The sequence below is a fragment of the Xiphias gladius genome, chromosome 2, assembly GCF_016859285.1.
Source record: "Xiphias gladius isolate SHS-SW01 ecotype Sanya breed wild chromosome 2, ASM1685928v1, whole genome shotgun sequence".
NCBI classification, from domain to species: Eukaryota; Metazoa; Chordata; class Actinopteri; order Istiophoriformes; family Xiphiidae; genus Xiphias; species Xiphias gladius.
Window position 1 is genome coordinate 16,276,874 of NC_053401.1, and position 14,283 is coordinate 16,291,156.

Sequence of the window (14,283 nt, forward strand, 5' to 3'; positions counted from 1 at the left end):
GGAGGTCTCCATCAAATGGCATTCATTTTTGATGGATGTTGTGAGAATGTTTGACAAGATTTTAGATAATTTTTACAGTATGAGCTGACATTTGAGTTTTGGCTCTGCAAAGACAGCTAATACAATGAAAAGAGTGACACCAACTTTTAAAATTAGTGCAGACTGAAGAATGAAATTCACAATAGAGAGTGATTGAAGGTATTAGTTAATATAAGTAACCTTTGCTTATGAAACACAAAGCAGTATTTTGGGAAAATTTCACAATTTTTTCACATTACACTGTCAGCTCATTGTGGATTGACCGTGCAATTAAGAGGCCATCATTACTAAAAACATGTTAATTACACAGTGGGAATAATTTGCTAAAAGGTCCCATTGTCTTGAATCTGTTCACATTAATGTTTCTATTTAAGCTACCACCCACACATCCATTATACTTCTCCAGCATTTGAATTATGGAGAGTCAGGAAATTAACATTTATATTGGGCACAGAGGAGATTAAATGTCTCTGTGGTTTTGTACTTCACTTGCATATAAAATTTTTGAAGGTTTGAGAATAATTTTGATACTATTATTATTACTGTATATTGACTAAACTAGTCCAACATAACATAGTACAATCACTATCTCATGAGCCACTTTGAACTGAATAGCAACGACTCCCACCCCTTCAATGACAATGAGCTGGACGATCATGAAAGTCCCAAGCCTTACCTCTGGCAATCAGTGCAAAGTTGTAAAAAAGCAGGTTTGCCAATGTTCTTTTTTTTAACTTGCCACAGTAAATGCTACCACTGCTGGGTGGTAAATTAATGACATATATAGTACCTCAGATTCTTGGCTATTTTTGAGGGGCCACAGAATTAAACATTAAATTGAAGCTGCAAGTAGCATTGAAAAGGCCCTCGTCAGGAATGCTTGTGGGATGCCAGTTTACACAGCTGTGCACTTTTGCAACCATTGGAGACAAATGAGTAAGATGTTATTTCCTGCGTGGAGTGCATGGCAGCTGACATGACACATTGGACATTTTGTATCAATCCCTATGTCCAGAATGTGGTTTCAGAGAACATGCCCCAAACATGCATTATGTTGTTGTATATCAACTGTAGACAAGATCATAAACTTTTATCTAAATAAAATCATGATTGTCACACAAGAATTACTACCTGTTGCTATTTGGTGGCGCTGTTACTATGATTCAACATTGGCCTGTAGTTGTCTTCAGGCTGGAACTCTTATTTAATATGTTAAATTTAGGGAAAGGTCTGATGATTTGGATTTGAGTTACAACAGTTTCTGTTTTCATGACAAAAAATTGAAACATCTGGCCCATTTGAGCTGGATCTGGTCAACCCACTAAGAGGAGTACATCAAAGTATAAAACATGATTTTCTGTTGCCAGTAGGTGGCGCTATGACTATCAATGAATATGGGCATGTAGATTACTTAAGGCTGGGCCTCTTGACAAACATGAAGTTTGGGGCAAATTGGACAATCTATATTTGAGTTACAACAACTTCCTCTTTCATGGGGAAACATCAAAATTCACAGAGACATGCCATTCAACAAAACCTCAAAATCTTTACAATTTAATGTTGCAAAAGTCTTCAGACTGACCAAATTTGATGTTGATTTGATTAATTCTCAAGGGGGAGTATTTCTAAGTATAACAGCTGTAGATGGCAAAAACTGTGCCAAAAAAAGTACAGTAAATTCAAAATGGCTGACTTCCTGTTGGTTTTAGAATATGGCTTCATTGAAATTTTGTTGGGGGCACTATTGGGGATTTTGCCACAGCCATGCGCAACACCCATTAAATATGTTTATTTTCACCACGTCTGACACATGGAGAGTTTCATGAGTTTTCAAGCTTTTTTAGTCACTCAAAAATTCATTTGCATGGAGACAAATAATAATAATACTAAACATAGTGAGTCCAAAAGGGTCTGCACCAGTTGCTGCTCGGGCCCTAATAATAAATATAGCGATTCCAATACGGTAAATGCACTGGACTTATTTAGCGCTTTTCTAATCTTATTGACTAATCAAAGCTTTACACTACTACCACATTCACCCATTCACACACACATTCATACAGCGCTTTTTCTATAAAAACAGCACTTTTCTATACACACACAAACTCACATTCGCACACCGATAATACATTGGTGGAAATTTGGGGTTAAGTTTCTTGCCCAAGGACATTTTGAAATGCGGACTGGAGGAGCCAGGGATTGAACCATCAACCTTCTGGTTAGTGGACAACCTGCTCTACCTCCTGAGCAACAGCCGCCAATAGGGGCCTTGCACTGGTGGGTGCTCAAGCTCTAATAAACATAGCCAATTGAATAGGGTCCTCAGACCAGTCGGTGCTCGGGCCCCAATAATAATAACAGTAACAATAATAATAATAATATTAGCGATTCCAATAGGGTCCCCGCACCACTTGGTGCTCAGGCCCTAATAATAATAATAAACATAGTGATTCCAATAGGGTCCTTGCACCAGTTGGTACTAGGACCCTAATAATGATAAACAGCCATTCCAATAGGGTCCTCACACCGTTTGGTGATCAGGCCCTAATAATAATAAGCATAGTGGTGTCAATCGTGTCCTTGCACCGGTCAGTGTTCGAGCCCTAAAAACATACAAGCTAGTTTTGAGCAGAAAAAGCCGTTTTTGCACACAATAAAAAGTATGTATACAGTAATTTCAGTACCTCTTTAAGAGCAATGTAACTAGACTAGGTCAAAACCTAGTATATGGCTTGACCGCCCTTTATCTGTTTGCTTCTCTCCTACTGTAAGTGCTCGCATATAGCTTAATTCCCAATAAAGTTTCCAAGTTTGCATTTACATGTATTTCTGTTTCTGTTCTCAGACAACAGAACAATTATGAAATAGTGACTGAGACTAAATGTTAACCAGCATTCACTTCCAAGCTGCTGCTCTGCACTGCTAAAATCCTGATTTAATAACTGCTACATCTTCTGACAAAATCACCATACAAATAAGTTAAAGACAATGGCTGTGCTGTGATTTTGGCTATATTTACTTGTAAAATGATCACTCAGAGAGAAAGTTAGAACCTCATTCAAGTCTGTCCAGCTGCCATGTGGTCAAGTGAAAGAGACATATAGAGAGGTGTGTGCCTGCGGATGGAAAGCCCGACCTCGCACTCACAGGGAAATACTAAGGACTCTCTTCTAAGGAAAATAGCTAAAGTTTGTGCAAAAAGTCGCTAGATTTGTCGCTAGGTGCTTTTGTGAAGAAAAGTCACTAAAGGAGTGTGAAAAGTCAGTAAATCTAGCGACAAAGGCAATAAGTAAGCAACACTGCTTGTAAACGCCTCCCTGATGACGCAATAGAAAACGTTTACACAAATTCATTTTGAAAGAACAAAAATCAGTGTTGTAACTTTATCACTCACTCACTCATTGACTCACTCAGTCAGTTACAGACATTTATATTTATAGGGCTGGCCCCGCTGTTGCAGTCCAGCCAAAACAGTATAACAGATACATATACATGTACATGTAGTACATATACAAAATTACATATACATATCTACGTATATTTTATATACAGTATATATGCATATAAACATGCATGCATATAAAAAGTATAGTATAAAGTATATATAACAATTGACAGTAGTGTTGTATTTCCCTAATGTTGGGGGACTAAGATTTAAAAAAAAAAAAAAAAAAAAAAAAAGACTGAAAAATTGATGCAGCAGAGGCTGAGATATCCTGACCTCTAGTCCCTAGTATGGGTCAACTCAATAGTGTCTTTAAATTTTGAAATCAGCACAGCCAGGGGGGCCTCTTGTCCAATGATGTTAGGGTACACCCCAGCTCATCAAAAAAAAATCAAAATCTTAAAGGGGTACTCCAGAAATTTCATATTGTAGTACTATGAAGACCAGAACTCACACGAAACAGATTAAAGAAAGAACAGAATGGAAACAGCAGTTATGAAAATATCCTGACTTTTAGTCTCTAGTAGAGGTCAAGCTGAAACACTGCATCCTATGATTCCCATAATTTAACTCAATAACATCTTTAAATAATTATTTAATTAATTCATTAATTAATTAAGATGCCAGTATATTTGATCAAAAGTGTTTCTCAAATGGTCGAATCACCTTGGACCTCCCCACACCTTCCCCACACTGGAGTTGGGGAGGCCACATCCAACAATTTCTGTAACTTTCTGAAACCTCCACAGTGAGAAAAAGGCTAGGGCTCAAACTTCTCTCTTTGGTTCTCTTTTTTCAACTGAGTGCAACACTATCAATGTATTCCAATAGAGACTATCTGAAAAAGTGTGCTGTTATCCATTTAACTAAACAATAACACTCCATCTTCTAGTTTGGCCGTACATTGGTACTAATTATTTTTGAGCATGACGTGACCCTCCCCTGCCTGTTAAATGCCCTCATCTTTGAAACTCCATACCTTCTGTTTGTAATGCAGGCTTTCTGTCATGAATGTGTAGTATTCAAGCCAAACCTTAAGTAATCCTGATGACATTATTGGGATTATTTGTTTAATATTGGTGGAGTGCCCCTTCAAATCAATAAAAAAATAAATAAATAAAGGCAAGAAATGAAATGTGACCACAATTGGAATGATGTGCTGTTCTTACTACTAATACCACCTCTAATTTGTGTGCTACTATTATTTTCTGCAGATAATAATATTAATTATTACAGTCATTATCATCATTAAAATGATATTATTCAGTGAAGTGACAACTTGCTCTAATCTGCTAACTGGAACAGGAAAATTAGTCACTAGTTTTCTCTGCTGGAATGACAACACCTCTCACAGTGAACAGTGGGAGAGGTTTAAATTAGTCCCAATGGGATTCATCACTACCTGAAGCCACTATTCAAGACCTGCCTTGGCCTGTCACATTTGAAAGCATGAAGCTGTTGTAAAAGACACCTTGTGTCCTCACTGCCATTACAAGACGGTCTTTCCACTTGGAAAAGTACTGACCAACAAGTGCACAAGAAAAAAAAGGTTTTAAAGGGTTTTGTTTTTTATTAGCCACTGGAAGGGCTTGTAAAATGAGTTTTGAAAATGCGATTTGTTGACTTACTAAGAGGTTATATGTCATCCTTAAATCCTGCTGATGTAAAACTACTTTTTATTTTTCACCCAAAAAGCCTCTTTTCATACTTGATCAGAGTAATGCCTAAAAAAATGTGACCGGAGAAAGGAGCCAAACATGATTAAAACAGGAACTAAACAAGTTGAACAAGAGTATTACTGTTATATTCACTTGAAGGGATAAAAGAACAGTCATCCTCCAAAATTGAAATATTTTATTTCATAGCTACAAATATCAGTCACTGTAGTCTTGACAAAGTGTTACCTTCACTGCATCTACTTATAATTTACCCTGTGTCTAACAGAACAGAAAAAATATAAAAAGTTGATATTCAGACAGCGGTAGCATGGACATATATGGCCAAGGAAACTATAACAAGCCTCTTTGTACCTGTTAAAGTATTCCACACACCTATAAAAATTAGACAAAGAGAGGACATAGGAATGTAGTTCACAGTGGGCTTAGGGCAAGCTGACAAACCTCCTTCTGATTTCTCTGACACTGATCTGGGCTGACAGGGCCTTCATCACCGACCCCAAATTCCCCTCCTATCTTAACCAATAAGGATCAATTCCTCCATAAATCTGCTGTTTGTAAAGCTTTGAGTGAGAGTAACAAAGTGGAGGTTGAGCAGGGATGTCCAATTTGTGTTTCCAACCTGCTGAAAAGTCAGCTCCAGGTGGGCCCGCCGGACCTGAGCTCTGATTGAATTTTTTATGTTACAGATAATGTTAAAACGATCACTTTTTTGATATACTGATCAAATTGTTACAGTTATATAGTTTATAGCTGTGGCCAAAAGAATACCTCATACTTTTGAACAGATGCATTTTGTCTGACTAAACACAAGTCTGTATTTCGTCATACAAAGTGATCATTTTGTAGGTTTCCACCTAATAGCAACACAATCACTTTGCGTTGTTTCTTTGCATTTTATATATGAACTTTCAGAGTTATATTTGATCAACATCATTTGAAACTAGCTTGTAGCAGACACATTTCAATCTGGAAAACACAAAAGTTCAGATAATTTCACACGTATGACTGCCTTGTTTTCAAAATGTTACGCTCCACAGTAGGAGACAGATTGTTAAAAATAACAGGGATCACTGTGATGGCAGTATTCACAATGCATGTACTGTATAATAACTATCAATGCCTCTAGAAGCTTATCAAATCAGGTATGAATATTCCTCTCAGCCCAATTTGAAAAGCCATCCACATTAATATGGTCTTTGTGATCTTTGCAGTAACAATTTCCCCACTGTACCTGTGAAATTTCCATATGAACTCTTAATATAAAAAACAAATACCACTTACAGTTGAGACATAAATGAATTTCTGCCTACAAAAGGACTGCAAACCCAAAGCCTACAGTGCATAAGTTCACAGTACAATACTTCACATCAAATGGATTTTTTTCATTGTGTATTGAAACAAGACAGTAAAAAAAAACACTTGGGTTCAGACTGTACAAATACAGGAGTGTGTAAAAGGTAATTTTCTTGCTATGCCAAGTGAGCCTGGTCTGTAAGTGTCTGCCCCACTGTCCTACTTCCACTCTTGAGAATTCCCTCCCGGGCAACATGACCCGAGTTAATTATTGGTGTTTTACAGCCGCCAATATCAGAATCCTCTGCCTGAGGCACTAAGAAAGCCACCCTCCTTCCATTTGACCGCCGCTGTCCTGACTGTATGTCTCTGGGATCTGAACAGAGGACGATAGCTCCTCCGCCACACCCTCTCAACCCAACCTGGTTTTCTTTGCACCTACAAGGGGTGAGGTATAAGTAAAGCAGTACCAATATGATGCTGACCACACAGGAAGCAAGGGTGGTGAACGCAGTGGTGAAATGCTCTGCGCCACTGTGATACGCCAAGCCACTGGTGGAGGCAGTGCCCAAGTTTCTGACTACCACATTGACCTCCACAGACTCATAGGTGTCATAGTGTCGCCGGCGGGCTGCCACGCACCCATACGTACCAGAATCCTCCATGAGGGCTCCTCGGATTTCAAGGGTGCCACTGGGGAGAACTATTAATTCGGAACTCGGATCTTTGGTTGATGAATTGACTACAGTCCTTGGGGTAACCCAGAACACCTCCAGCCCCTGCTGGTCTGATGAAGCCAACCCTGGACATGGCACGCTCAGCCATTTACCAGGCACCTCTTGGTACGTCTGTGACTCAAGGGGCATGTCCAACACTCCGTGCTGGCTACAAATAGGCCCTGGTCCTGAATCGTCTCTACATGGGTATTCTCCTCTGAAGTCCACCAGGGGGCGATACTGTTTCCACATCCAGTACTCAAGCAAGGCGAGTAAAGCACAATCACAGACCAAAGGGTTTTCCTGCAAATAAATTGCACCTTGACGAGTGAGAGACAGCATACTCTGGACAGGCACCTTAGAAAGGTTGTTGTAGGATAGATCCAGAAAGGTCAGGTTAAGAGGCCCTTCATGTTCACAATAAAGCCCCACCGGAAAAGCCGTCAGTCTGTTCCCAGAGAGGTAGAGCCTCTGCAGGCTGTACAGATCACTGAAGGCCCCTGGGTTGATCTGGACAATCTGGTTGTCAAACAGCAGCAGCTCTTTCAGTTCATTCAACCCTGTGAAGAGGGACAAGTTCAGCACTGTTAGTCGGTTGGATGAGAGGTCCAGGTGGAGGAGATGTGGCATGACAGTGAAAGCATTCACTTCAATTCGGCTTATGGAGTTTCGGCTGAGAACGAGTGTAGCAAGTCGATCGAATGGTTCAGGAATCCAATCCGTTGGCAGGGCAGTGACAGCATTGTGGCTCAGGTCCAGCCGTGTGGCATAGCTTGGGAGATCAAAGGGTAGCACAGACAGATTGCGGCCACTGCAGGAAATTATATCACTGGCACAAAGGCAGTAGGGTGGGCAAGTGGCCACAGAGGGTGGGAAGTTAAGACACAGATGAAGCAGCAAAGCTGCAGTGGCAGGGTTGCATCGGCTGTGAAGCAATGGGACGCATCCTGGTTATTCCCTCAGGGTGGGACCTCAGGTAACTGTCTCACTAGGTGTACAGGTTTACAGGCCTCTAATAATATAGGGCTTTTACGAACTGAAGAGAGGAAACAAGGAAGACACAGGGAACATGGAAATGAATCTCCTAATTGTTTATAATACTTGTACAACTAATTATAGCAGTAAAAATCTCCATACTATTGCCACTTAACACATACGCTTTTACAATTACAGAACCATTATCCATGCGGTATATATCAGCCACAATATTACTGGTTTTAATGTTGAGGCTGAATGGTGGTGCCTATATATTCAGTGTATATATATATATATATATATATATATATATATATATATATATATATACAGTGTGTGTGTGTGTATATATATATATAGATATAGTCTGAAAATAAATAATAATCCACTTTTAAATACAACAATGATAGCTAATGACATCATCTGCACATGAAAACTGTTAGTAACTGCTGGGACAAGTGTAACTTAATCCATACATGTTAGTAATCCATACTCCTCCCCCATTTCCCACCAATACCATTCTGTCTACTTTTTTGCTTTAGCCCACGCAACCATGTGTTTTTATTAATGCAGTTATTTTTATTGAGTTTTATCCCTTTACTATATATTTTTCTAACATTTATTTTCTATTGGACTCATCCCCTGTTCAATCTCAACATTTGCTATCTATCTATCTATCTAGTATGTTCATTTAATGAAGACTATAGCACAGCAGATCATTGTACCACTCAGCATAACAATACATCAACAATACTAACCAAAAATTGTATTATCATGCAATGTTTATAGTAAAAATAATTTGCATGACTCAATATTTCAAAATCTCCATACGCAGCTGTTTTCATAAAAATCATTTCAAAAGTCCATTGCAGCTAAACAGATTAGCTGTAAATAAGAATGGAGAGAGGATAACTGGGACACTGTTGAAGTTTAGAGCTGCAACAATTAGCCAATTAACTGATTAGTCGAGCAACAGAAAATTAATTGGTAATTATTTTGATAATCAAGAAAATATTTAAGTCATTTCTTAAGGAAAAAGGCCAGTTATTATGGGGTTGGAGCGTGTTTAATGTGAGGATTTTTTTTTTCCCCCAAGTTTTATGTCATTGTAAACTGAATGTATTTGGTTTTCGGACTGTTGGTCCAAAACAAGAAAAGACAAAACAAGAATTTTGAAGAGGTCCTTGATAAATGGGCATTTTTCACTATTGTTTAACTCTTTGTAATCAAAGCAATTAATTAATTAATTAATCAAGAAATAGTTAGCAGATCAATCGATACCAAAAAGGAATGTTAGTTGCAGTCCTTGAGACGTTTACATAAGTGAGAACGTTACAAAAATGTACAAATAAGAGATAAAAGTCATAGACTGTATATCAGAATGAGTATAAAGGAATTGTGGGTGATATTATTATTAACCAACTCTATCCTCATATTCCCACACATAATTTGGCTAGGTAGAGAGAGAACAGCCAGGATTTTACAACTTTTATGGAACAAAAACAGAAAACGATCCAGCCAACAGCTCACCTTCACGCCCACGCCGCTGCTTGCTCAAACCATCTGTCTTCACATCCAGACGCTTTCACTGGATGCGACGCTGGATCATGTCCCTTGTGTGAATCCTAAAATCCTAACGGCAACTTCGCTCATTTGGAAGTAAAACGCATCGTTTAAACTCCTGCAGATAATCCACTGAGAGTGTGAGTAGGGAACATGGAAGCCGCAGCTAAACTGTCCACCTGCAGGTCGGGTCGCACATCGCCATGGGAGGGGTCGTCCTGAGATTAAATAGCCTAGCCTACGGACCTCAACAACAGCCAATACGCCAATAATATGAGAGTGGACGCTGCCAAAAAGGAGGAGAGGGGGGTGTAAGAAGAAGAAAGGAGATGAACAAGTTAGGATAGGAGGCAGACCCAGCAACCTATACTATTTTTGTGATTCAACAACTGGATTTACTTATCTTTGGTTAAAATGAGTCTGAGTCAAATTAACTACCCAGTGAATTTATGAAAAGTAGGCTAAATTCTACATTTGCGTGCAAAAGTATTACATATTGCTGTTGTTTCATTGTAAAGGGTTTATGAAACCACAACTCTCTGGCAGATGGTTATACAGAGATGCTTTTAGCACTTTTATTAATCTAATCATTAAAATTCTGTTGTAACATTGATCTGATACATAGCTTGAATACATATAAATATGAGCAGTATATTGGGGAAAACAACTACAACTACAAATTAACAAAAAATGCTTATTTGTTATCAACTATGGATTAAATGACCACAAGTAATGTGAAAAGGGGTTGCCTGTGGTGACAAACCCACAGAGAATTATCATCTGAATCTGCACTTCACCTGAGTTATATGGAGCATTTTAGTGTCTCTCAGCTCATTGTTTTGGTTCTTTGATCTACAACTTTACTGTTTTGGTTCACTCTCTTCATTGTCATTAACCCTGTTTCTAGCAGTAGCAGGCAGCTGTTTTGAGCAAAAAAGCTTTAAAGCCACCGTACACTGCCTACTCAGCACCAAATGGCAAATAATGGCAGCAAATAGCTGGTAAACACAATGGAGCATTTAGCAGCTAAAGAGCCAGATATTTCCCTCAAGAGTTGGTGGAGCCCCAAATAGAGCTAAAAGGAGAGTGAATATTAGAATTACTTTTGTCAAGTGGCCAGAAACATGATTCCTTATGAATGCTAATGTTATTCCGTGTCTGCTGTAAATAAGCAACCATTTATACACACTCACACTGCTTTTCTAACACATCTAACAACTTGATGATAATTTGTCAGTGTTGTGTTTACGGCATGTTCTGCTGCACCTATGTGGCCAAAAAAGTGTGAAACATTGATGGATGATTGATCATGTTGAAGCCAGGACATTTGGCAAAATAATCTTTGTGGGTAGTTGCAGATGCTAATGAGCATAACTGTAACAATTAGAAGACTAAAAAGTTATAATTTCCAGGCATAGGCCGAACAAAACTTCAGCTAGTTCCTCATACTGGAAACACTGTCAAATTTATTTCAAATCTTGATATGAAACAGTCATTTACAACTTTCTACTCTGCCTGCTCTTTCTTTTTAGTTAGTCCCTACTTTTACCTATCTTTTGCTCATCTGGATGAGACACTGATATTTTATTTCAAGTGACTCCAATGATTTTACACATGGTGTTCAGTATGTCATGAGGAGCACTACTTGACATGATGATGTTATCTGGGTTATATTTGACCTATACAATGGACTAAAGGTAAGTGTATCTCTGCTTCTGTTGCTTCAATTTTGACCATTCTTTTTTTAATTCGTCTCTTGAAAGTCCCCCAACCTTATGGAAGTGCAATACTAAATATGCTTCAGTACCCCTCCCTTTAAGCATTGGCTTGTAAAGCCTACTACTTCTAAACATGATATTACCCTTCTTTTTAAAATTTTATGTTTTTCTTCTTACGTAAGTGTGTTTTGATCTGTTATGCCTTCATGACACAACACTAATTTCTTTATTGCATTATTTAAGAGATTTGCTTTTAAAGGTTTAGATGTTCTTGCAAGCTGAAGGCTCTTAACCATTCATTAGAGATAACATCACTGTAATTAAATATCTGTTACCTCAGAAGCTGTTTACCACTGTGTGTCTGTGTTAGTTTGCAACTAACAGATAGTGTCTTTCATGCCACATGAAAGTATTCTTCCACCTAATCAGTTTGTCAAGGTTGTAAACTGTGAGCTTGAAAGCTCCGTCAGCTGTTTTTTTCCCCTTTGCTTTTTTGTTCAGTCTTGTGGATCTACACATAGACACCCAATTCAATACCTGACAAAAAAAATAAGAGATAAAAATCATTTGATTTGTTTCTGGAGATGAGTAAACTCCATTAACTGAATGAGAGGTGGGAAATAGGCCTGTTGTTTTATAATCCCGACTTCAGTCTAATCGCAATGCACATGTAATTATGAGCTTTCCGATCGGGACACCATGACAGACAAATCGACATTTGGTGCCAACCATCAAACGGGAAGGCCTCCGGGGATTTTGCTAGTGTCCATCCTTATTCCGGAATCACACAGTCAGATCTTTGATAGACCAACATTTTTCTAATTTCTTCTTAATTTCAGATACCTTAATGTTCTTGATTATAGGAATGTGGCACCAGTAATAATCTACATACCGTAGAACAGTGCAACATATGGAGTATTCTATTTATAAAGACATTTCCGGCCTTCACCTTGCTGGAATCTGATGGTTAAGCCTGCTAGTAGGTGGATTTAGTTACCTGTAGCTGCTGCAGAACTAGACTAGCTGATTTAACCTCACAGAGTTGTACCATTAATGGTACAATTATGTGGTGCAATTTTATTTTCCATACTTATCAACACACATAGTATTTGAGTATATGTAAATATTGCGTTTAGAACTGCTGCATTTGAAAAAAAATAATTTTTGGCATTAATGTTCCCCGACTGTGATAGAACTATCAAGTGTGCATCTCAACTGTCTCCGTTTGGAGCACTGACTATCCAAATCTGAACTGTGGTTTTAAACACCAGGTAAGAATGAATAAACCCACTGAAGGAGAGGGAAATCATCCATCCATTATTTGAGTGCAAACACTTAAAGGATTTTACTAGCAAACCATTAAACAGATCATTCTGTGTCAATTGGCAAGATTTCCCTTTGAAAGCCAACATCAAATTATGCCAACTGTGCAGAGCTGATCTTAAATCTTAGAGGAATATAATTTGTGTCTACAGTAACTTAAAACTTTGAACCTGTATTAAAGCAACGTTACCCTTCAAATTTGTATTGTTTTAAAAACATTATCTTGCTCCAGTGCTGTTGCAGATCATTACTGGAAGATGAAAATAAGCACTAGGGAGAAAAAGATGCACTGCATATGATATTGAAAGCAGTGACTCTTGGCCCTGTCCACACATTACTTCATTTTGCACTTCTCGATCCAGCTGCTGTGTGTGCTCCTATTAATGAAGACCCTTCACACACTGCAGTGGAGGTTGTGACAGGATCTGCAAGAGTGGTTTTAATAGAAGTCCATACTCTGTATAAAAGAATAGATAGGGTGTGTGTGAAAAGAGGGTGAGAGAGAGATATTATGTTTTACAGTATGCATGTGTGTTAGTTGTTTGTTTGTTTTTTAAGAGTGACAGCAAGTGAATATTGCTTGTGAGAGACAGATTTAAAAAACCAAAGGAATTGTAAAAATTGCTATAGCAGAGGCTGAGGTATTGTGACTTTTAGTCCTTAATATTCGTAAAGCTAAAAACCCACATTTGATCTAATCCCATTTGACCTCTCTGCCTAGTAAATGCCTATTTCTTTCAAACTCCCTGTCACTGTTTTGTAATGTAGGCCACTGTATTACAAACCAGTTATAAATTTGTAGTGTCTCTTTATACACCCCTTAGAACTCCAGAACTTGCCTAAAATCATCATGTTTTTAAGTTTTCATCAGTATCCACTGATATTTGTAATCCATTGTCTGTAAAAATATGGGTATATTGCAAACAGGAAAAGCTAATAGCTAATTCAGCATACTTTTAGTGCCAATTTGCTAAAATTTGAACAAATATAGGTTAAAAGAAAAATGAGGTCAGACTTTGAAAACACCTGACCTAAATGAACTGAAACTCTCACCAAGCTCAATGCATGGTTGGTGACACAAGAACAGTACCAGAGCGAGTGGAGCGCCTTTGTTAAGCTAGTCAAGCTCACTGGGATTCAGATAAGGCCTGAAGGCATTCGGTGTATGTAGTTGCCTTTTAGTAGCTGGTACAGCCTTAAGGTTTGTGGTAAATTAATTCCCTACACCTGCTCAAAAAAACATTTTACCCATACTATGTGTGCCATGACACTTGATATACTGTATATCATATTCCTCTGTGCCACAGAGCTCCACTGTCCCAAAACTACCAAAAACACACTGTTTCACTGGGTGATATATTGCTTCATCACTGCTGGAAATACTCACTAGTGCATTGATTGTGTATTAATCCACATATTGTGACCTGTTTTTAAAGATTAATGTCTTCAATAACAACCAGAAGGTTTGGCTCTGGGTGCCACAGACAGGCTTGGTTAAGTCATGAAATACTGAAAGACGGATTAACACGTCT

General features: G+C 38.3%; 1 protein-coding gene across 1 annotated transcript; it reads right to left on the bottom strand.

Moving 5' to 3' along the window:
- Positions 1 to 6,517: 6,517 nt before the first annotated feature.
- LOC120803957 (amphoterin-induced protein 2-like) lies at positions 6,518 to 9,756 on the bottom strand. The gene is made up of 2 exons (XM_040153027.1): positions 9,737 to 9,756; positions 6,518 to 8,097 (listed from the first exon to the last, which is right to left on the bottom strand). The coding sequence occupies exons 1-2, from the start codon at positions 9,754 to 9,756 to the stop codon at positions 6,633 to 6,635; spliced, it is 1,485 nt and encodes a 494-aa protein (XP_040008961.1). The 3' UTR covers positions 6,518 to 6,632.
- Between the last annotated feature and the right edge of the window lie 4,527 nt (positions 9,757 to 14,283).